Raw genomic sequence first — 21,014 nt, forward strand, 5'->3', positions numbered from 1 at the left:
TGTCTCCAGGCGAGTCACCCTCCCAGCACCCAGATGTGTTCACTGACCCAGAAGCTCTCCAAACCCCCACGTTTAGGGTTTTTATGGAGCTTCCAATAAGTAGGCAGTTGTGGTTGAAAGGGGCTTGTTAGGATAACAAAAGACCTCGCTTTCACCTTTATCACTCTGGAGCTATTTCAGGAACTGGGGACAAAATATTGTAACAAAAGATGCTCCTTTCACTTTTTTTTTTTTTTTTTTTTTTTTTTTTTTGTGAGGAGATCAGCCCTGAGCTAACATCCGCCAATCCTCCTCTTCTTTTGCTGAGGAAGACGGCCCTGGGCTAACAACTGTGCCTATCTTCCTCCACTTTATATGGGACGCCGCCACAGCATGGCTCACCAAGCAGTGCGTCGGTGCGCGCCCGGGATCCGAACCAGCGAACCCTGGGCCGCCGCAGCAGAGCGCGCGCACTTAACCGCTTGCGCCACCGGGCCGGCCCCTCCTTTCACTTTTATCACTTAGGAAATGACAAGGGTTTTAGGACCTCTGGCCAGGAGTTGGGGAGGAAGACCAAAATGTATATTTCTTGCTACACCACAATATCACAACAGGTATTCAATTCCTTAAAAAAATATTTACTGTGCGCCAGGCCCTGGACTACATTAATAAACCACCACAAAAGCAGCAATAGCTCCAGTGGAGAGACAGGATGGCGTAGTGGGTAGGGATGCTGACTCTCGACGGCAGATTTGATCTGATTCTGAACTCTGTTGCTGGGTGTCCTTGGACATGTCATTGGCCCTCTTCACGCCTCAGTTTCCTCATCTGTAAAACAGGGATAGCTATAGTGCCGAAACCCTAGCCTGTTTAAGTGAGATCAGATATGTTAACCGCCCTTAGCCCAGGTCCCGGCACAATGAGAGCTCTCCATCCAAGGGCTGTTGTAGGAGCCATCTCCATCACTCCTATCAAGAGCACATGCGAGCAACATGACGCACCACAGTTCACGTTCACCTTCAACACCTGGCTGAGGGTGTCTCTCCAGCTCCCAACTGATTTTCATACCAGAGAAACAGGAGGTGATGGAGAGAAGGCCTCTGATTCTACCTTTGGCAACGCTTTTAGGTCACTGTTCAGAAGGAAGTAGCCACAGCGAGCGGACAGCTCACACGCAGAGAGCAGGTCTTACATGCCAGGCACTGTGACGAGCACCTGACCATGACTTCATTGTCATGGTCATGTCACAACAACCCCACGAAGTCAGCGAAATAATTATTCTCAAGTTACGGATGAGGGAGCTGAGATTTCGAGGCCTCACAGCCAGAAGCCCGCAGTCACACCTGCTCAGCACTGCTCTGAGCTGCAGGCTGCCCTGCAGTGAGGTGAGGGAGCTGTGGTGGCTGGGGCCTCCTCTCCCACGGTGACAGCAGGGACAAGAGACACCCAGTGCTTCCCTTCAGGGCCCCAACCGGAGCCCCAGCCAGAGGCCCACTCCCCACGTCTAGCCCGAGCCTCTACCCACAGGGATAGAGGTTAAAGGACAACCAGGCCAGAAAAAAGTCCACACGGGGCCAGGCATCCAAAGCCTAGAGAAATAAAATTGGCAGACAAAATGGCTAAGAAACTTTTTGATAATTTTCTTGAGGGTATTAGAATAGACCGTGTGTATGCCATATTTATTTAACCAGTCCCTCACTGATGGATGGTAAGCACATTTCCTCTGCAGCTAGGAACATCTACGTACCTAGAACTTTCTGCAAGCTGTGCTAGAAGACAGAGTCCCGAAACTGTACCTGCCGAGTCACAGGGCAGGAGTATTCTAAATTTTGATACACACTACCAAATTCCTCCTAAAAGGTTACACAGTTGTATATTCCCACCAACAGTATAGATTGCCCATTTTTCCAAATCATTGTCAATACTGGTAGTTATCTTTTTATTAATTTTTTTGAAAGGCAAGGAAAAGTCATCTCCTTTTCCTCTGTATGTCTTTCATCATTAGAGAGGTTGAGCATCACTTCTGGCTTACTGGCCATTTGGATTTTTTATATATATATACACACAAATTCATGTCAATTGCACAATTTTCTTGTCATCTTTTTCTGTTTTGAGTTCTTTATATATCACTGATATTAGTTCTTAGTTAAACATATTACAAATATTTTTATCAGTCTGTCATTCATTTACCGTCTTTTCCTCCATACAGAGGTTTTTCCTTTTCAATGGGGTCAAGTCTGTTGATTTTTTCTCTTACAGCTTCCGAGTTTTATGTTACATGTAGAAACACCTCCCCTACTCTCCCTTTCTGTACAGTCATCAGTTCCGGCTTGTGAACAATTCTTATCTGTATCCACCCACTGCCCCACCAACTGCCTGGCCTTTCAATGCCCTGCACAGCTCTCCAGCAACAAGGCAGAGCTGGGCCCCTTCGAGTCCTGGGGCTGGTCTGGACCGGGGAGCTGCTGGGTGCCCAGACCTGGCCTCAAGCTCCTCTCCAGCTCTGTTGCCACCCGGGGGGCTGCGGCCTGGATGGCATCCTGGATGCTGTGTAAGTCCCACTGGGTCCTCAGGAGGGCATCGTCCAGGGTGAAGAAGCCATCACGTGTCCGCCGCACTTGGGAGCAGACAGCAGTGGTCTTCAGCTCTAGGCCGATTTCATGCACCAGCCTTCGCAGCTGCTTCTGCGTCTCATGCATGCACTGCACCTCTGTCAGGAACACACAACAGATACAGTGGTCAGGAGCACAGCCTCTGGTGTCTGCTGATCTAGATCCACACCCCTTGAGACTTCCTGGTTGTGTAGTAACTATGGCAAGCCACTTTAGTTCTCCAGGGCTTCACTATTCAAAGTATAGCCCAGAGGCCAGCCCTGAAAGCTTGTTAGGCAGGCAGAATCTCAGGTCCCTTCTAGACCTGCTGAATCAGAATTTGCCTTTTAAGAAGATCTCCAAGGGATTTGGGGACAGGTTAAAATTCGAGAAGCACTGCGCTAAGCCTTGGTTGGCTCATCTGTAAAACAGGTGGCTGTGAAGAGTCTAAGAGATAAATTTATATAAGGTGCTCAGCATCAGGACAGTCTTGGTCAGCACTCAAGAAAAGGTTAATATGATCAACAGAGAAGAAACGAGTTGGGGGGCTGAGCTGGACGGGCCTGGGGATGTGAGAGCAGTGTCTGATGGCCCACAATAACTTGAAACACTGGGCAGCTCTGGAAATGAGCCATAAATATAACCTTTGCTTGTTGAGGTCTGGCTTCAAAAGAGTGACTTGGCAGGAGACAGGACAGCATTTGTTCTGTGTGCTGTGTGACCGGCCAAGTCTGGCCCAGGGCTGGGAAGGAAGTCAGCCCCAGGTGCCCTGGCCAGCAGAGATCGGGGCTGGCATGTGCTGGTCTCTGCAAGGGCATTCCACAGTGACTCCAAACCCCACCTCACTGCTCCAACAGCCCGGGGCAACTCACCTAGGAGGAATTCCGGAGGTGCAAAGTGGAGGCATCGGATGCCAGTTATCAGCATCGGGGACTTGTTCATGGGCCGGATCAAGCCTCTCACGGCCATCTCATAGGCTTCCTGGGTCTGCAGGTCGAGGTTGGAGTACCTGGGGATGGGAAGGGGGCTAGAGTCAGGTGGCTGGTGGGGTGGGGAGCTGGGCTGACTGTTCAATCCTAGTCCTGCCCCACCCATGATGCCTTTCCTGAAGCTCTTCATTCACTTTCCATCTTCCCTGCCCCTCCAGCCACTTGTCCCCCCAATTCCTAAATGCAGGCTCTGCCCTCCTCTGCACACTTACCCTGGCTTCAACAGTCACACGCGTGCTGAATGCTCCCGCCCCGGCTCTGTGCCCCGATGATGCGTATCCCTGGCTTTCCTCTCCATTAGATCATATGCTCCCTAGAAGGCCAGCCAGGGTCTCCTGTTCCCCTCAGTCTCCCCAGGGGCTGGCCCAAGACCTGGCACACAGAAACACTTCTGCGTGCTGTGGAAGGAACGGGTAATTCATATCTGGTTTTGGGCACTGAAAAGAGGATGTGTGGAACCTGCCCCAGAGCAGGTGAAGCCTGCAGGGAGCCCCGTGGGCACTCTTGCTCCTCCAGCACCTCCTCGAGGGCCCCTTGCAGGGAGGCGTGGGTTGGGCCCCACTTACATCACCAGGGCCTTCTGATGGGAACCTTGGATCAGGGCCAGGATTCGTTCCAGCTTCTCTCTGGTCACGTGGTCTAGAAAAGCCAGGGGATGGTCAGCTCACAGGTGTCCGCTGGATGAGTGACAACAAACTGGCAAACTGCCTTCCCCGAAACCAACGCCGTCCTTGGAAACTGGAGGGGGTCCCAGAGCATCCTCTGGTCCCAGGGTTCCCATTGAGGGGGGTGAGAGTCCTTCGAGAATCTTATGAAAGCCCGGCCCCTCTTCTCAGAAAGATACACAAGAACTCAACATCTTGAGGACATTTTCAAGAGGGTCACAGACTCCAGGTTAAGAACGCTTTCTTCTGGAAATGAGGCTCCAAGACGTGGTGTGACTTGCCCAATATTCTAAGCCAGGTCTCCTGAGCCCCAGTCTGGGGTTTTTCATGCCAGGGACCCTGAGAGGGAGGGTGCCATCTGTCCAAAGGCAGAAACAGGTGGCAAGAAGTGGAAATGGCTCTGCCTGCTGGTCCCACCAAGTGATTGTGGGCAGGCGCCAACTGCTGGCCCCAAAGGCCAGAGCTCTGGGAGCAGGTGTGGTGACTGAGGCCTGCCAGCTCCAAGAGCCTCGGCCTCTCATCCCTTGGGTCTGGCTTCATTCATGCCGTTGTCTTTCCCGGAATGCAGCTGCCGCTCCCTCCTCCCCCCTCATTTACGGCCCAGCTCAAATGCTGCCTCCTCCAGGAAGCCCCTCCTGGAGCGTGTCGCTTCTTCCTCCTGGCTCCTGCCACTCTGCACCTGGGTCTCTTTCCCAGCACTTAATTTTCTTTGGTTTTCACATTACTTTTAAAGTGTATAACTGATATATGAATCATCTTTGAGAAATTTAGAGAAGCAGCAACAAACACCTCCCCACTTTCAAATTCTGGCTTCTTCCCTCCTAGAAATGTCAACTTGGTAGCTATCTTTAGACGTTTTTTGGATGTTGACACCATATACATGTACAAATATATAGTGTCGCTTTGCCACTTTTTTTTTGTGTGTGTGAGGAAGATCAGCCCTGAGCTAACATCTGCCAGTCCTCCTCTTTTTGCTGAGGAAGACTGGCTCTGTGCTAACATCTGTGCCGATCTTCCTCCACTTTATGTGGGACGCCACCACAGCATGGCCTGACAAGCGGTGCGTCGGTGCGTGCCCAGGATCCGAACCTGGGGCGCCAGCAGTGGAGTGCATGCACTTAACCACTACGCCACAGGGCCAGCCCCTGCCACCTGTTTTTAGTCTTCTCCAGAAGATGTATAGATGTGTAGAGGTGTGTGTCTGCTCTCCCTGCTAGACTGTGAGTTTGTTGAGATTGGGGACCCCATCTGATTCACAATATGTACCCCCAGTGCTGGCACTTGGCTGGTGCTCCAAAAACATCTGTCAAATAAGCAAATGCAATAGATCCTATGGAAAATCTTAGAACACGGCAAGAGTGGGAAATGAAAAATGAGCCACCCACCCATCCATCATCCAGCATCTCCCACGTCCTGGGCCCTGTGCTGTGTGTGACCATAGTCCCTGTTCTCATGGGTGACAGTCTGGTAGGGAGACAAATATTAAATAACCACTAATCATTAGTTGATTACTATTCTGAGAGTCCATCCAGTCCAAGTCTGGGGGCTAAAGAAGCTTCCTTGGGCAGATGACATTGAAGCCAGGTGAGGAGGCAAGCACAGGGTGTTCTTTGAAGACAGAATAGCGTGTCCAAAGTCCCCCACGGCCAGCTCGAGCTTGGTGTGTCTGAGAGTAACGGAGACAGAGCCCACGTGGAAGCGAGGAATCAGGAAAAGCAGATGCGGAGGCAGCCACAGCTGCCTCTCTCACCACCCTGGGCTCCCTGGGGCTCTCACCATACGTTGTCTTCTCCACCAGCCGCCCGTCCTCACAGAAGTCATCTGTGGCTTTGCCCAGGAGGCCGCGTACTGTGTAATCCTGCGGGGACACGGCGGGCAAGGGAGGGTGAGCGTCTCGGCTCTAAGCCTCAGTGCTGAGGAGGGAGGTGTGGCTCGGCAGCTCCTGCCCCAGAGATGCTAGACCAGGGCCGGAGGCGAGGCTCTCAGGTCTTCCCTCGGGGAGCTCAGGGGCTCGGCCCCTGCCCAGCTGCCCCACCGCCCCCTGGAGAAGGGCGCCTTTCCCACAAAGGGCGCTGACAGCCACCCTGCGACCACCCCACACCTCCACGTCTCTCCACTCCAGCCAAACCTGACTTCTCATGCCAGGCCCCTCCTAGTATGCCCTGTCGGCTTCTCTCCATCCCTCTAAATACAATCTGTACAGCTAAATGATTCTGCCACAAGTAAGAGTAATGACAATGATGACAGAGATGATGACAACAGTGACATTTACTGGGCATTTACCATGTGCCAGTGACTATGCTAAGCACGTCACATGTAGTCACTAATTTAATCTTCAAAGTAACCCTATAGAAGAGGTACTATTATCATTCCCATTTTAGAGATGAGGAAACTGAGGCACACAGATGAAAGTAACCTACCCAAGGAGACATAACTAGCAGAGAGGTATAAGCTGGGTTTTGAATCGAAGCCATTTGGCTCCAGAATTTGTGCTTTTAACCACTAAAAACAAAGGCTCTCTATCATGGCACCTCTGCAAACTCGTGGCGCCAGACTTCATGGCCCCAGCCTAGATGAAGGCTCCCTACATCTGGAAGGTGACATCTACTTCTCAGTCTTGGGGAAAGAACAGAGAGGTGTCATGATCAGGCTCTGGTGTTGGACAGATCCAGGTTCAAATCTCAGCTCTGCCCCTTAAAGGCTGTGTGACCCTGGGCAAGTGACATCCCCTCTCTGCGCCTCAGTTCTCTCACCTGTAAAATGGGCTAACAACAGATTCCACTTTACAGGGAAGTGGTGAGGCATCCACGAGGGAGTCCACACCCAGTGCTCGGCACAGAGCAGTCAGCAAGCAGTAATGCCCACAGTCACTGCTGCATTATTACCTCTCCCCTCACACACAACCATAATAAAAGGCTTGCTGATGGCCTGGGTGTTCCCCATGGAATCCTCTCAGCTTCCAGATCCTGCCAGTGAACCCCAGAGAAAGGACCAAGGGGAAAGAAGACTGTCCCTAGCACCCGTCCGTACCTTGGTGAGGTGAGCGTTGTACATGTCGGTGAGGAGCCTGCGTCCACGTCCCACGCCGAGCACTGAAAGGCACCCAGCCTGATCTCACACCTGGCTCCCCGTTCCAGTTTTTCTGGGACCCTCAACCCCCATACCCACCATCAGAATACCCCCAACTCCAATGCTGCTGAAGCCAGCAAAGGGGAAGGAGAGCTTCCTCTACAGGGAGCAGGCAAGCTCCTCTGGGTATACAGGAAAATGCAGATGTCTGGGCCCCACCCATATGTACTGACTCTGAGTCATGGTTGGGAGGGGACCTAGGATCCTCAGCAAGCTCCCCACAGGGTTCTGATACACTCAAAAGTAAGAGACCACTGGCCCAGTCACAGAGACCTACTGTCAAATCTGGGGTGGCTCTAAGCATGTCCTTTAACCTCCTTGGGTCTCAGGCTCCCCATCAGTAAAATGGGGACAAAAACACCATTTGATCCCTGTGGAGGTTATGACGACCGAGGCAATACACAGGAAGCGGTCAGCACAAAGCATGGGCCCAATAAACAGGGCATTGTGGCCACTCCCTGCCTTTCCCCCGGTCTGTTTCTCCCTCTGGCTGAAGAAAAGAATGCCTCTCCATTCACTCCTGGATAAGGAGAACAGGAAGAAGGGGCATGAGATCACGTTTCCCTGCCTGTGCCCCAGGAAGCAAGACAAGGGGACTGGGACTTGTGCTGGGAGGATGTGGCCACCGCCTGACCCTGGGAACACACATGGCTCATGACTCAGGGTTTGGTGTGTCCAGCTCCAGCAACACCCAGACCCGGGCCAGTGGGGCCAGGGTCACGCGCTTGGCTACCCCACACAGGCTATGACAGTTTTCCCTCTCTGGACCAGGGGCATGCACTAACCACGTGACCCAGGACGAGTGACCTAAGCTCCCGCAGCCTTACTTTCTTCATCCATAAAATCGTATAATATCTACCCAACAAGGCAGTTGTGGTGAATGCATGTCACATGCAGGAATCACTTGACAAAAACGGGCAACTGTGGTTACTATGCTGTGACATTCCCCCCTCCACCAGTCATCTTCTCAGCTGATCGGATTCGGAGCAGGCATCAGGGGAGGAGGGCAGTGTGGGAAATGGCTGTCAGGTTAGAAGTGGGCTGGGTGCCTAGTAGCTCCCCAGTCCTCCCCTAAGCCCATATCACTGCACCCCCAGACTCACGACATCACCTACCAAGCACCCCAGAAGCCTGGGCATCCAGCCGATGTCCTACGCCAACCTTCAGGCTGGTGAATGCTGGTCCACATACTGGAAAGAAACAAACAAGGCCCCTTTCCTCAACAAATTCAGCCCCCAGGATGGCTCTGGGCCACACGGTGACCTCATTCCTAGAATGTAGCTTCATGGAGCCCAAACCAGGATCAGGCTGGACTCTCAGGCTTCCCCACCACCAAATCTGGGGCCTAGAATCATTTCCTCAGTTCCCTGGATCCAGAGAAAGGGCAACCCAAGATGCCTGTGACTTTGCTATCACCACTCCCCCAGTGAGAGGCTTCGAGTGGGCTGGGCATGACACTGGGAATCAAGATTGTGGGGTTCTCCAACCAGCTCCTGCAGAAGGACAGTCCTGGGCACTATCCCAGTGAGAAAATGGAGGCTGTGAGCTCCTTATGGCAGGGCCTGGGTCTGTCTGTCACAGTTCTACCTCCGGAGCCCAGAACTCACCAAGTGCTCAGGAAACAACTATTGAAAGAATGAATGAGTCATCAAAACATACACATTAAACATGTGTAGTTTTTAGTATATCAATTACACCGTAATAAAGCTATTAAAAAAAAAAAGTGATGCATGAAGGAGCCGGAAGCTTTTACACTCCTGTAGATCAAGAGGAATCTAGGGGAAGGGCACAGGGTGGTTAAGAGCCTACTGAATCAAGGCTATGTTATTTAACGTCAACACTGACACTCAGTTGCCTCACTTGTGAAATGAGAATCAGATCTACCTCACAGGATTGTGGAGAAGATTCAATGAGATAGTATTTGGGAAAAGCTTAACACAGTATCTAATACAATGTAGATCACCAATACATCACACTGGTTATTGCTGTTATACTGCAGAGCCACTGAATATCACCGTCAAAGGAGTTTTAGAGGTCTCTAGCCAAGCCCCTCAGTCCTCCTATAGCCTCTCCCAAACATGCCTTAATCACATCTAGTGACAGGGGGCTCATTATCAGAACTAGTTCCACTGTCAGGCAGCTTTGTTGACTAAAAAGTCACTCTTTCCCAGGAACTCAAAACTCCCTCCTTAGCACTTCTACCTGAAGGTCTCAATTCCCACCTGGAGTCCCAGAATAGTAAAGAGGTCCACAGGTCAATCCTTCAAGCCTGTTTTTTTTTATGGCCCACGAGTTTAAATTGTTTTTACATTTTTCAATGGTTCAAAAAAAAAAAACGAAGATAATAATATTCTGTGATATATGAAAATTATACGAAATTCAAATCTCAGTGTCCCTAAATAAAGGCTTACTGGAACACAGCCAGGTTCATTGCTTTACATGGTCTACAGCTGCTTTTGCACTACAATAGCAAAGGTGAGCCTGCAAAGCCTAAAATATTTACTTTCTGGCCCCTTCCAGGTAAATCTGCCAATCCCTGGTCACATACTTCATCCCCACTGTGGCCCTTCGATCGTGTGGGACAGAAGGAGTCTGAGCACTGATTGGGACACTGATTCTGGGCAGGGAAGTCCTGGGAAGTGACACCCAGGCCCCTACTTGAATGTGCCTTACCCAGCGGATGGTCGGTGAGGGTGGGCACACTGGTGGCTGTGAGGGTCAGCTCCTTCTCTTCGCTGCCTTCCATGGGGCCCAGAAGGAAGCGAACACGCTGTTCAGAGGCAGGAGGCTTCCCAGCATTGAGACCTGAGCACACATAGTAAAGGACATCTTGTCAATTCCGTCCAAGCACCTGGCGGAGGTGGGGCAGGGAAGTACGGAGACGTGGAAGGCAGATAAATCCCACGGTGTAGCAAACGGTATAGCACTAGTTAAGAATCAGACTCGGGTTCACATCCTGACTCCACTCCTTATTAACTACTTATGACAACGTACCATACTGAGTCTGCTGACCCATCTGACACAGGTGAACGTGAGGAGTAACGGAATACACAGAACACATGATTAGGAAAGGGCTCTGCCCAGGCGACTAGGTCACATGAGTATTTTGCGGGAAGGATCAGAAACGGAGATGGCCTCCCGGGAGAACGGGCGCGGGATCGTGGGTCTGGTTCGAGACACTCACCCTTCAGAAGCTGCAACTCCACGGTGTCCCGCAGGTGCTTCCATTTTAGCCCCGGGGGCTTGTAGGCCGCGAAGAGCCCATGCAGCCGCGCTAGGCCTGCGGACCCCATGCCCGAAAGCCGCGGCCCGGGCTCGCGGAAAAGCTGAACCTGGACGGAAGTGCCGTATAGTCCCGCCCGCAAAAGTGGTCCCCACAACGGGCGCCGCCATGTTTTGCAGCCGGAAGAGGTTCGAGTCTTATTGTCCTCGGGGAAAACGTGCTGCGGAGAATGAAGTAGGGCCCGGCGCTGAACCCCTAAAGCTAGCGGGGTTTACTTGGAGACCCGTTTTGGGGGTCAGGTGAAAATAGGGAGAGTTTTATATCGGTGGAAGTAGGTGGTAGACAGGGCTCCTGGTTTCCTCCTCATACCTAGCGATAGGGCCCTTTCCAGTCCGTGCTACGATTTTTCCCCTTAAAAGGACCTACTCCGCGCAGTAGGTAGCGAGTCCTTTTGACTTCTCCGGCGCTCCGTCGGCCTTGCCCCGCTCATCCTCCCACGGACGTCCGATGGTGCCTGCTGCCATGGCGACACTGCTGCGCCGGGCTCTGCGCCCCCTCCGCCCGCTCCAGGGCCGCCCCGGGCCTGCTGCAGGCAAGTGGCCGAGGCGGGAAGGAGTCGTGGGGGCCCGATGCACCTTTGACCGCGGCCTTTTTCTTGTCCCGCAGGTGTGCCCCTCCGAGCCGCGAGCCATGGCGCCGGCCTGCTCTACCCCGAACACATCCCCACCTCCCTGCTGCAGAAGGCGCTGCTGGCCGCCGGCTCTGCCGGAATGGCGCTCTACAACCCGTATCGCCACGGTAAGGTCGCCGGCGCCCGGCGCTCCGTCGGGGCAGCGAGAGGTCGGGCGCGCCCTTGCGTTGGAAGCCTGGGCGGGTCCCGACCTCTTTCAAAGCCTCCGTTTCCTACGGGTAACTGCCGAATAGACTAGGGCAGGGTACCCAAACCTGGCTGTGTCTCATAATCGCCCGCAGCGTTCATAAAAATGCAAATGCCTGAGTCCCACCCTAAACTCACTCAGTCCGAGTCTGCCGGGAGTGGAGAGGGGAAGGAGGAAGGGGCGTGGAGTCTGAGCTGCTGCCTTTTTAAACTACTTCCCGGGAGATTTTGCCATCCACACACATTGAGAACCTGTGGACTAAATAGATGATTTATGAGCACCCATCAAATTATAACATTCCCCAGAAATTAAGCTTTATGAACTTTATGAGGTCAGGGACCATGACTGCCCCGTTCTGCTGTATCGGCAGCATTGTCGATAGTGCATGGCACGCAATAAAGGCCCAATAAATATTTGCTGAACATATGAACAAAACATCCTAGGATCCTACACTGCCCTTCTCATGCCTTCCAGAATCTTAAATCTGGAAAGTACTATTACTCCTACTAATAAAAAACGGTAATGCTAACTGCTCGCTGAGCACTTATGCTGGCTTCTCCCTGCACCAAGTGTTTCATATGCATGAAGTTCTTGAGTTCTCACATTAACCCTATAAGAAAGGTGTTATCTGCACTTCACAAATTAGGACACTGAGGCTTGGACCTGTGAATCAGTTTGCACAAGGTCACCTAGTTAGTGACTGCACCGTGGCTCAAACCCAGCACTCTCATGCCAAAGGCTGTACCTGTCAATGGAGACATGATATTCTGTTGTGATAATGGGTGTGAAGGTGATTTATAAACTCTTTAGAGCACTGTGCTTATCAGAGCCATCTCACCCCTTTAGATTAATAACATTGATAATAATACCTCCAGATATATTGAGCCCTTACTGTGTGCCAGGTGATTTGCTAAGTGATTAAAATGAATCCTCATAACCAAGAGGTAGGTAGATATTTTATCTTGTAGGAAACTAAAGCTCAGACTAGGTCAGGTGACTTACCTAAGATCATTTCCTCCATTTATCCCCATTTCTTTCCTTTTAGACATGGTCGCAGTTCTAGGGGAGACCACAGGACGCCGTACCCTGAAGGTCCTCAGGGACCAGATGAGGAGGGATCCGGAGGGTTCCCAGATCCTGCAGTAGGTCTCAGCTCTGCCTGAGGGATTGGGGGCATTCTCTGGGGATCCTGATCTCTCTGGAGTCCATTGTGTTCCTCTAGGGAGCTCTCCTTGATACCCTTGCCGTGGATGGCTGCACAGGCTGGGCCCTGCCCAACTCCAGGGGTGCTATTCACACAGACGTTATGATGATCCCTGGGTAGTGCCATGTGGTGGCCTCGGCCCAGTTCCAGCCACAGGGCTCTGTGCCTTCACTAACCTCCCATAACACATGCTAGCTGTACCCTGCACCCCTTCCTTCAGTACCCTTTGTGAATATCCTGATCACATGGGAGGCCTGCCTGCTTAGATTATGCCCTTGCAGGCAGGAACCACATCCTTAGCTTATGGTAGTCTCCTCATCCCTTGCCAGTGGCCTGGCCAGTAGAAGGTGCTCCATTAGGACTTGTGGCCCCATTGCTGCTCTCTGTCCCTTCACCTCTCACACCTGCTCTAGCTGGACTTTTCACCTGCCTTTGCTGGTGCCCTCCCAGTACCTGAGTCCTGCCATCTGCCTTGCAGAGAGCGCCCCCGGATCTCACTCTCCACCCTCGACCTGGGCAAGCTCCAGAGCCTACCTGAGGGCTCCCTCGGCCGCGAGTATCTCCGTTTCCTGGATGTGAATGTGAGTTTCTAGCTTCTGTGCATTTGGCAGTCACCAGGAAGGGCAGAGGGTGGCACAGGAGTGACATCCCAAGGAAGGAGGAACCCTGAGCAGCCACCATGGGCAGCAGTGCTTTTCAATCTCTTGTGCCAAGGCTTTGTCATTTTCTCTGGGACAGGCAAATAGTCTGGGAACTTCACTCCAAGCGGTAATGCTGGCCAGCATTTATTAACCTCTTGCTGCATGCCAAATGCCAGGCTCATACATGATCTCACTGAGTCCTCCCAACAACCCTGTCAAGTATGTTCTATTATTATCTCCTTTTAGTAGATGAGGAAGCTGCGGCTCAGAGCAGTTAAGCAACTTGCTGACCTCACACAGCCAGTATTAATGGAGGCAGTATTCAAACCCAGGATGTGCTCTTTAACTGCTGCACTGTGTCCCCTGTTCCTGGGACAGTGCTTTCCCTAGAGTATGACAAGTTGTGGCACCCTCCAGCCTCAGGCAGGGAGGACAAGGTCTGGTGGGGGGAGGGTCCCAACTACTGAGGAACTCATTCATTTGCTCAGAATCTGCCGTGTGCCATCCATTGTTCCAGGTGCTGGAATATAATGGTGAACTAGACAGACAAGGTCCTGCCCTCCTGGAGCTAATATTCTAGTTGGGGAGGTAGACAATAAAGCAGTAAAAGGAAAACATTTTCATATAAAAATTCAAGCAAAATATTTATTGAGTACTTAGAACATACCAGACACTGTTGTCCACCGTTGGGATACAGTGAATGAAACCAGCAAAGAGCCTGCACTAGAGGAGCTTCTGTTCTAGCAGGCGGTGCTGTGAGGACAGCAGTCAGCCTGATAGAGGCCTGGGCGGGGCACTTCTAATAGGGAGCTCAGGAGAGGCCCCTCTGAGGAGGCTGGGAGAGGAGGAGGAGCCAGCCCTGAGGAGAGTTGGGGAGGAGCATTCCGAGCAGAGGGGCTGGTGAGGGCAAGGCTCTGTGTGTTTAAGAAAAGGAAGACTGACCAATGTGGCCTTAGAGGAGTGAGTCAGGGGAGGCAGCCAGGAGGCTGGGAGGTCAGCCGGGCTGGGCCCTGCCAGTCATGGGAAGGAGTCTACATTTTGTAATAGCAGTGATAGGAAGCCATTGCGGGTTTCAAGAAGGGTAGTAATGTGTTCTGATTTATAAAAGGATACAGCTGGGCCACCTTCCCTGTCCCTACCCCACCCCCCAAGACTTACACGTCCCATCAAAGCACCTCTGTCATGTGGCTGTCCAGCCCAGCTGTGGGAGCCAGCCAGGCTGGAGGAGGTAAAGGAGTGAGCCAGGGTTGCTTTAGAGCTGGGTTTCTCGACCTTGGCACTGTTGACTTTTTGGGCCAGATAATTCTTTGTTGTGGAGGCTGTCCTGTGCATTGTAGGATGCTTAGCAGTCTCCTTGGCCTCTACCCACTAGATAGCAGTAACACCCCCCTAAGTTGTGACAATCACAAATGTCTCCAGACATTGTAAGTGTTCCCTGGTGGACAGTTGAGAGTCGCTGCTCTAGAAGGTTATTGTCCCTGAAAAAATAATCTGTTTCCCAGACTGTCCTGACACTTGCCCCTGCCCCATTTTATACCATCTTCCTCAGCTTTCACCAGGATGCAACTTATTTCATCAGTGGGAAACCCACCAGGGTGACCCGCCCCAAGTGCCACCCAGGGAGAGACAACCTTCTGAGGTTCTCCAGAGCCTTTCTTCACGTTGCTGTGGAGATGGGACTGCCAGGGCTTCCCTGGGCACCTTGCCCAGTCACAGCCCTAGAAATTGTGACACTTCTAGAACATGGAAACCAGCAGCACACAGAATGTGAAGGAATACGCTTGTCCCAGCAGAGATTTAGGTCAAGGTTCAAGGTGAAGTCACCCTCCCTGAGGCTGACATTGGTAGGGAGTATGGTCATCCTTGTGACATCAAGATTAGGGCCATGGGCTCTGGAGTTAGAATCCTGCCTCTCTTCCCAGCTTTATAGCCCTGGGCAAATCATTTGACTCTCTGAGCCACAGATTACTTATCTGAGGTAAGGAAACCTAAAGTTTATCTTCCAGGGCACTTATATGACTTACTACTAATGGATATTAAGACTACTGGCTTTGGAGTCCAGCAGACTTGGTTTCAAGTCCTGACTCAGCCATTTGATTAGCTGTGTGACCTTGGGCAAGTTACTTTATCTCTGTGAGCCGTCATACCAGTATCTACACCCTAGATAGTCATGAGGGGGAAGTATGATAATACCTGTAAAGGATATCATACAGTGCTGGCACATGGTAGGTACTCAGTAGATGTAGCTGCTCTCACTGTGATCACCCTCAGCTTCACACAGCACGTAGAACTCTGCAGAAGAAATTAGGATCGGGGACCCAAGGAGGCCGTGGCGCTGAGCCAGCAGCCCCAAAGCAATGAAGACATCAAATCTCTCGGCCTCTGGACAGGCTGAGGCCAGGCTTTGGGAACAGGAAGACCAGGCCGTTCCCATTCAGGGTGCTCCTGAGGACTCAGAGAGGCAGTGGGTGGGTAAAAGGAGGATGGTTCACGTTTCTGCCTGGGATCAGAAAAGTGCCTGGGCCTGGCCTTTTACTCATGCGTTCAAGACATCTTGATTCGTCCAGGCCCTGCGGCTCCTGCAGTGAGCCAGACAGAGCCAGCCCTGTCCTCGTGCAGCTGACAGGCTGCTGCCACGCTGTTCATAGAAACAGAACGCAAGCCACAGAGGTAATTTTAAATCTGCTGCTGGCCACTTTAATAAAAGCAAAAAGAAACAGGTGGAATTATTATTATTTTTGTGTGTGTGTGAGGAAGATCAGCCCTGTGCTAACATCTGCCAGTCCTCCTCTTTTTTTGCTGAGGAAGACTGGCCCTGGGCTAACATCCGTGCCCATCTTCCTCCACTTTATATGGGACACCGCCACAGCATGGCTTGTGAAGCAGTGCATCGGTGTGCGCCTGGGATCCAAACCGGCGAACCCCAGGCCGCCGCAGCAGAGCGCGCACACCCAACCACTTGCGCCACCAGGCCAGCCCCCAGGTGGAATTATTTTTAATGATATATTTTGTTTAACTCAATATATCTAATAAAATATTGTCATTTCAACATGTAATCAATATCTTAAAATTATTAAGGTCTCACGTTATTCTCTTCATACTAAGTCTTTGAAATCCAGTGTGTATTTTTCACGTGTACGGCACATCTCAACTGGAACTTGTCACATTTCAAGGCTCAATGGTCTCACGTGGTGTGGTTGCTGTACTGGACAGTGCTGGTCTAGGAGAGAACATTAACGTTCACAGGCACTAAACATCACAATACAGTCATGTTGGGTGCCACAGAAAGGTACAGGATGCTACAAGAAACTGTAATGTGGGCCTGATAAGTCTGAAGGGCAGGGACAGCCTCCCTGAGAGGGAATGCTTAAGCTGAGCCAAAAAGGGTAAGAAGGAATTTTCAGGGTGAAGATAAGGGTGGTAGGAGAGAGCACCCGAGGCTGGGAGCAGCTCATGCAAAGGATCAGGGGCTTGGGGGCTTTTTTTTTTTTTTTTCCATTTTATTTATTTATTTGGTGTGGAAGATTGGCCCTGGGCTAATATCTGTTGCCAGTCTTCCTCTTTTTGCTTGAGGAAGATTATTCCTGAGTTAACATCTGTGCCAGCCTTCCTCTATTTTGTATGTGGGATGCTGCCTCAGCATGGTTTGATGAGCAGTGTCTAGGTCCACGCCCAGGGTCCGAACCCATGAACTCTGGGCCGCCCAAGTGGAGTGTGTGAACCTAACCACTATGCCACTGGGCTGGCCCCTCTTTTTATTTCTAATTGTGCTTAAAAAAATAACAAAATTTACCATCTTAACCATTTCTAAATGTACAGTTCAGAAGTGTTAAGTATACTAACATTGTTATGAAACCAGTCTCCAGGACTTTTTCGTCTTATAAAACTGAAACTCTGTACCTGTTAAACAACAACCACTTCCCCCTCCCCTCAGAGGCTTCTTTGCCATAGATTCCAACAGGCTACATACATTATGTGTGAGTTGGGGTAGGCCAGGGGGGTGCCCCTCCCACCACAGTCCCTGCCCGAGGAGTCCTGTCGGCAGGTATGGACAGAAACAAAGTCCCCAGAGGTTTTTGGTGGGAGTGGTTGGCAGAGTCAAGGAGAGGCTGGCAAATTGGGCCCTGGGAACTGTTGGGAACAGGTCTAGGGGAGGCTCATGGTTGTCAGAGGGTCTCTCCAGATACCCGGGCACCCACCCGATTCGTGGATGATGAGGAGCTAGCGTACGTGATCCAGCGGTACCGGGAGGTGCATGACATGCTCCACACCCTGCTGGGGATGCCCACCAACATCCTGGGTGAGTGCCACCCTGCCAGCTGCCTTGAGAGTGGGGGATGGGTGGGGCGGGGCGCTCCAGTCAGCCTGTCCACCTGGGTCTGTCTTCAGGGCCAGGGCAGGGCTCACCTGTCTCTGCCACCCTCCAATTAGCTGGCTCGGTGCCTCATTTTCTGCTTAACCCAAATATCTTGGTAGCATCTATGCCATGCATGCCCTCTCCTCCATCCCCACTGTGCCTCTGTGGCTCAGATGCTGATGTAGCAGCATCCAAGCATTGGGGCTCCCTGCTCTGAAACCCTCAGCAACTCTCTAAGGCCTGTAGGTACCAGCCTGGCATGGGTCCTCTGCGTTCTGACCCAGGCTTCCTTTTCAGCCCTTATTTCCTTCTGTTCTTTCTTGGACCCTCTTCCTCCACCTCAAGCCAGTTGCCCCAGGGCCCAGCATAGCCCGGGACTGGGCATGGCTGACCCCTGGTAGCGGTCAGAGGAGCAGACGCCTTGCTGCGCCCTGCCATGAGCACCACTGGCCTCTCCTCCTGGCCCCTGCTCACCTCCCACTCCCTCCCCACCCCGCCCCCCAGGAGAGATCGTGGTGAAGTGGTTTGAGGCTGTCCAAACCGGCCTGCCCATGTGCATCCTGGGTGCACTTTTTGGACCGATCCGACTCAGTGCCCAGTAAGTTCTCGAGTGGTGAGGAGTCAGGGGAGAACTGAGAGGGGCTAGGGCTCCAGGAAATGGGAAGAGCGGGCAGCCTTCCTGCGCAGCCCCCAGTGGTTCTTCAGGAAGCCAGAGTGGAAAGAGCGGGGCAGAGAGGTGAAACTGGCCTGGCCCAGGGTGTCCAGGGCCATGAAAGAAGCCTGGACGTTTCATGGGACCCTGGGGTTTCTTGGGCCAGGCCTCAGTGGCGGGTCAGAACGATGGAGTCGGGGCCGGCGGGGGGCAATGTAGTGTTAATGTCTTGAGTTAGGTAGCCCTCAGATTAAAGCTGGGCTTTGGCATGTTTGAGATGTATGGCTTTGGGCACAGGATTTCACCTCACTGAGCTTCTGTTTCTCCATCTGAAAAGTGGAGATAATAACTACCTCCTCCTTAGGTCTGTGTGAGGATGAACTGAGAAAATGCAGAGCAACTGCTGGGCATGTAATGTGCTTGGCCCTCAGACCTTACGTTGTCTTCTTTTCCTCTGCTGCCCCACAGGAGCCTGCGAGTGCTGGTCTCCGAGCTGATCCCATGGGCAGTTCAGAATGGGCGCAGGGCCCCGTGTGTCCTCAACCTGTACTACGAGCGGCGCTGGGAGCAGCCCCTGAGGGCTCTACGGGAGGAGCTGGGCATCACGGACCCTCCATGCACGTCGACGGCCTGGCCCAGGCCCTGAGCCGCTGAACCAGAGGGGCCTGGCCCGGCTTCCCTTGGGGGCAGAGGACTCCTTTACCACTACCTTTGTTTCTTTTCTTTGAACACTGACCCTTGGACATCATTTATCAGAATTTGTCATAACCACTGCTGAGTGGCTTTGAGGGCCGATGCAGGAGGGAACAGGCTGTGCAGTTGGGTTCCCAGGCAAGCCAGGAGTTACCCAGAGAGAACCACATGTGAGCAGAAATCAGCTGTCTAGGCTCATATGGCACGTCTTGGGTCCACACCCCCTGTTCCAGACCCCTCCCTGCCAACCAGGGTTTTCTGAGTGCCAAGCTGGGTATCCTCGCAGGAGTGAGGGCTACACCCAACTCCAGAGGGAAGCGGAGGGGGAGGCGAGTCCCCGGCGTCTGAATAAAATCTCCCATCTAGGTCAAGCATCTGCTTCTCTCGTGACTGGTAGCCTCGGGCAGACGTTCCCTCCAGCCGGAGCTTCAGCTACTTGTCCTGTCTCTGGTCTGAAGTCAGCCGACTGGGATTCACATTCCTAACTCCTCCACCGTTTTCTAGCAGAAGGACTTAGGGCAAGTCACTTCCCCTTTCTGTGCCTGTTCATCATCAGTAAGGGGAATGAAAGCAGCGCCCACCTCCTGGGGTTCTTGTGGGGCTTCCGTGAGGTGACGCTCAGAAGGGCTTCAGAGGAGGGACCCAAGGGGCAGGAGCTGTTTTATTCTGACTGTGTTTGCAGGTGGAGGAGGCTGCACGTTCATTTTGGAGTGGCAACCTGGCATTTTCCTTGGGTCAGAGCTAAGGAGTGGGGCCGGGCATGATGATGAGTGTTATTGGAGGAGTAGTTGGTCCCATGTTGGTATTTAGAACCAGAGACACTCCCAGGATGGCAGAGCCTTTAGAGTTTTGGGGGGGCCAGCTCCGCACTGTGTGGATGAGATAACTAAGGCCCAGAGATGGGCAAAGAATTGCCTGGAGTAGCTAGAATACAGGCCACGAGGCCTGGTTGGTTTTCCTATGCCTCAGCGTCCCTATCGATGATGAGGGCTCCAATTTATTTACAGCTGTGCTGTGTGCCTAAGTGCTTGAGAGCATTCTCACACTGACACCTCCAACAACGCAAGGAGGGAGGTGGGACGACTGCTCGTATTTTCCTAATGAGGCAGTAGGAGCAGAGCTGGGGCTGGAACCAGGGGCTGTCTGAGGACCTGCCCAGCACTGCCACGCCAGTGCCTCAGCCTTCCTTGTTCCGCCATGTCTCAGTCCAGGGCTCCCAGTGGCAGAGGGAGGGTGTGGGAGGCTGGAGGCCTACCTCAGAACCATGGCCTTGCAAGAGGGAAGCCTCATGCTGAGCTCTTTGAATTTTTGCAGAAAGAAGGGGATTGCGGTGAGCTCCCCATGCCGCATCTATCTTTGCAGTATAGGGCACATAACCATACCTGCCAGCTGTTCCCATGGCTTCCCAGGGTCCCAGGCACCCCCACCGCCAGGTCAGTAAAAGTGAAAGGTGCCAAGGTGAAGGGGAGAGATCAGACTCTCCTGGCTTCTCTGCCCAGCTGGGGAGCTCACTTGCTCTGGCTCCTTGGTGCCTGGATGACCCTGGGCCTTTACAGCCCTCGAGAGATGGGCACTGGGCATCCAGATGAGCTGGGAATGGAATCTGGTCTCCAGACCATAGGGTGGCATTTTTGTCACCAGTTCACAATTGGAGAAAAATTAGTCTGGTAATAGCTACCTCTTACTGAGTTGTTACCATAGTCCATGAGGCCCTGCCAACTTCCACCTAGAAACTTCTATTCTTCATCCCAATATACTGTGTTGACCTTCTTTCTGTCTTTGGGAACAGCACTCTGTGCCCAGGTCATTACATGGTCAGCTCCTTGTCATTCACATCTGTGCTCAAATGTCACCTCAGAGAGGCCTTCCGTGACCACCCCATCTGAAGCAGTCCCCTCCCCTCACTTCATCACATCACTTTCCTTTCTTTAGAATGCTTACCACTGTCTGAAATTATCTCATTCATTTATTTACGGGTTCTGTGTCTGCTCCCGAAGGGCAGGGGCCTTGTTC

At 52.3% G+C, this 21,014-nt stretch overlaps 2 protein-coding genes across 2 annotated transcripts; one reads left to right on the forward strand and one right to left on the reverse strand.

Annotated features, from left to right (window-relative positions):
- Positions 1-1,894: 1,894 nt before the first annotated feature.
- On the reverse strand, positions 1,895-10,848 carry TRUB2 (TruB pseudouridine synthase family member 2). Its single transcript, XM_058524173.1, has 8 exons — positions 10,538-10,848; positions 10,027-10,158; positions 8,469-8,543; positions 7,255-7,316; positions 6,001-6,082; positions 4,126-4,198; positions 3,443-3,579; positions 1,895-2,689 (listed from the first exon to the last, which is right to left on the reverse strand). Exons 1-8 carry the CDS (start codon positions 10,644-10,646, stop codon positions 2,364-2,366), a joined length of 996 nt encoding a protein of 331 aa, XP_058380156.1. The 5' UTR covers positions 10,647-10,848; the 3' UTR covers positions 1,895-2,363.
- A 130-nt stretch (positions 10,849-10,978) lies between these two features.
- On the forward strand, positions 10,979-19,056 carry COQ4 (coenzyme Q4). Its single transcript, XM_058524175.1, has 7 exons — positions 10,979-11,168; positions 11,243-11,374; positions 12,500-12,596; positions 13,137-13,239; positions 17,470-17,599; positions 18,161-18,254; positions 18,777-19,056. Exons 1-7 carry the CDS (start codon positions 11,084-11,086, stop codon positions 18,952-18,954), a joined length of 819 nt encoding a protein of 272 aa, XP_058380158.1. The 5' UTR covers positions 10,979-11,083; the 3' UTR covers positions 18,955-19,056.
- The last annotated feature ends 1,958 nt before the right edge of the window (positions 19,057-21,014 follow it).

This window comes from Diceros bicornis, chromosome 28, assembly GCF_020826845.1.
Source record: "Diceros bicornis minor isolate mBicDic1 chromosome 28, mDicBic1.mat.cur, whole genome shotgun sequence".
In the NCBI taxonomy this organism is placed as follows: domain Eukaryota; kingdom Metazoa; phylum Chordata; class Mammalia; order Perissodactyla; family Rhinocerotidae; genus Diceros; species Diceros bicornis.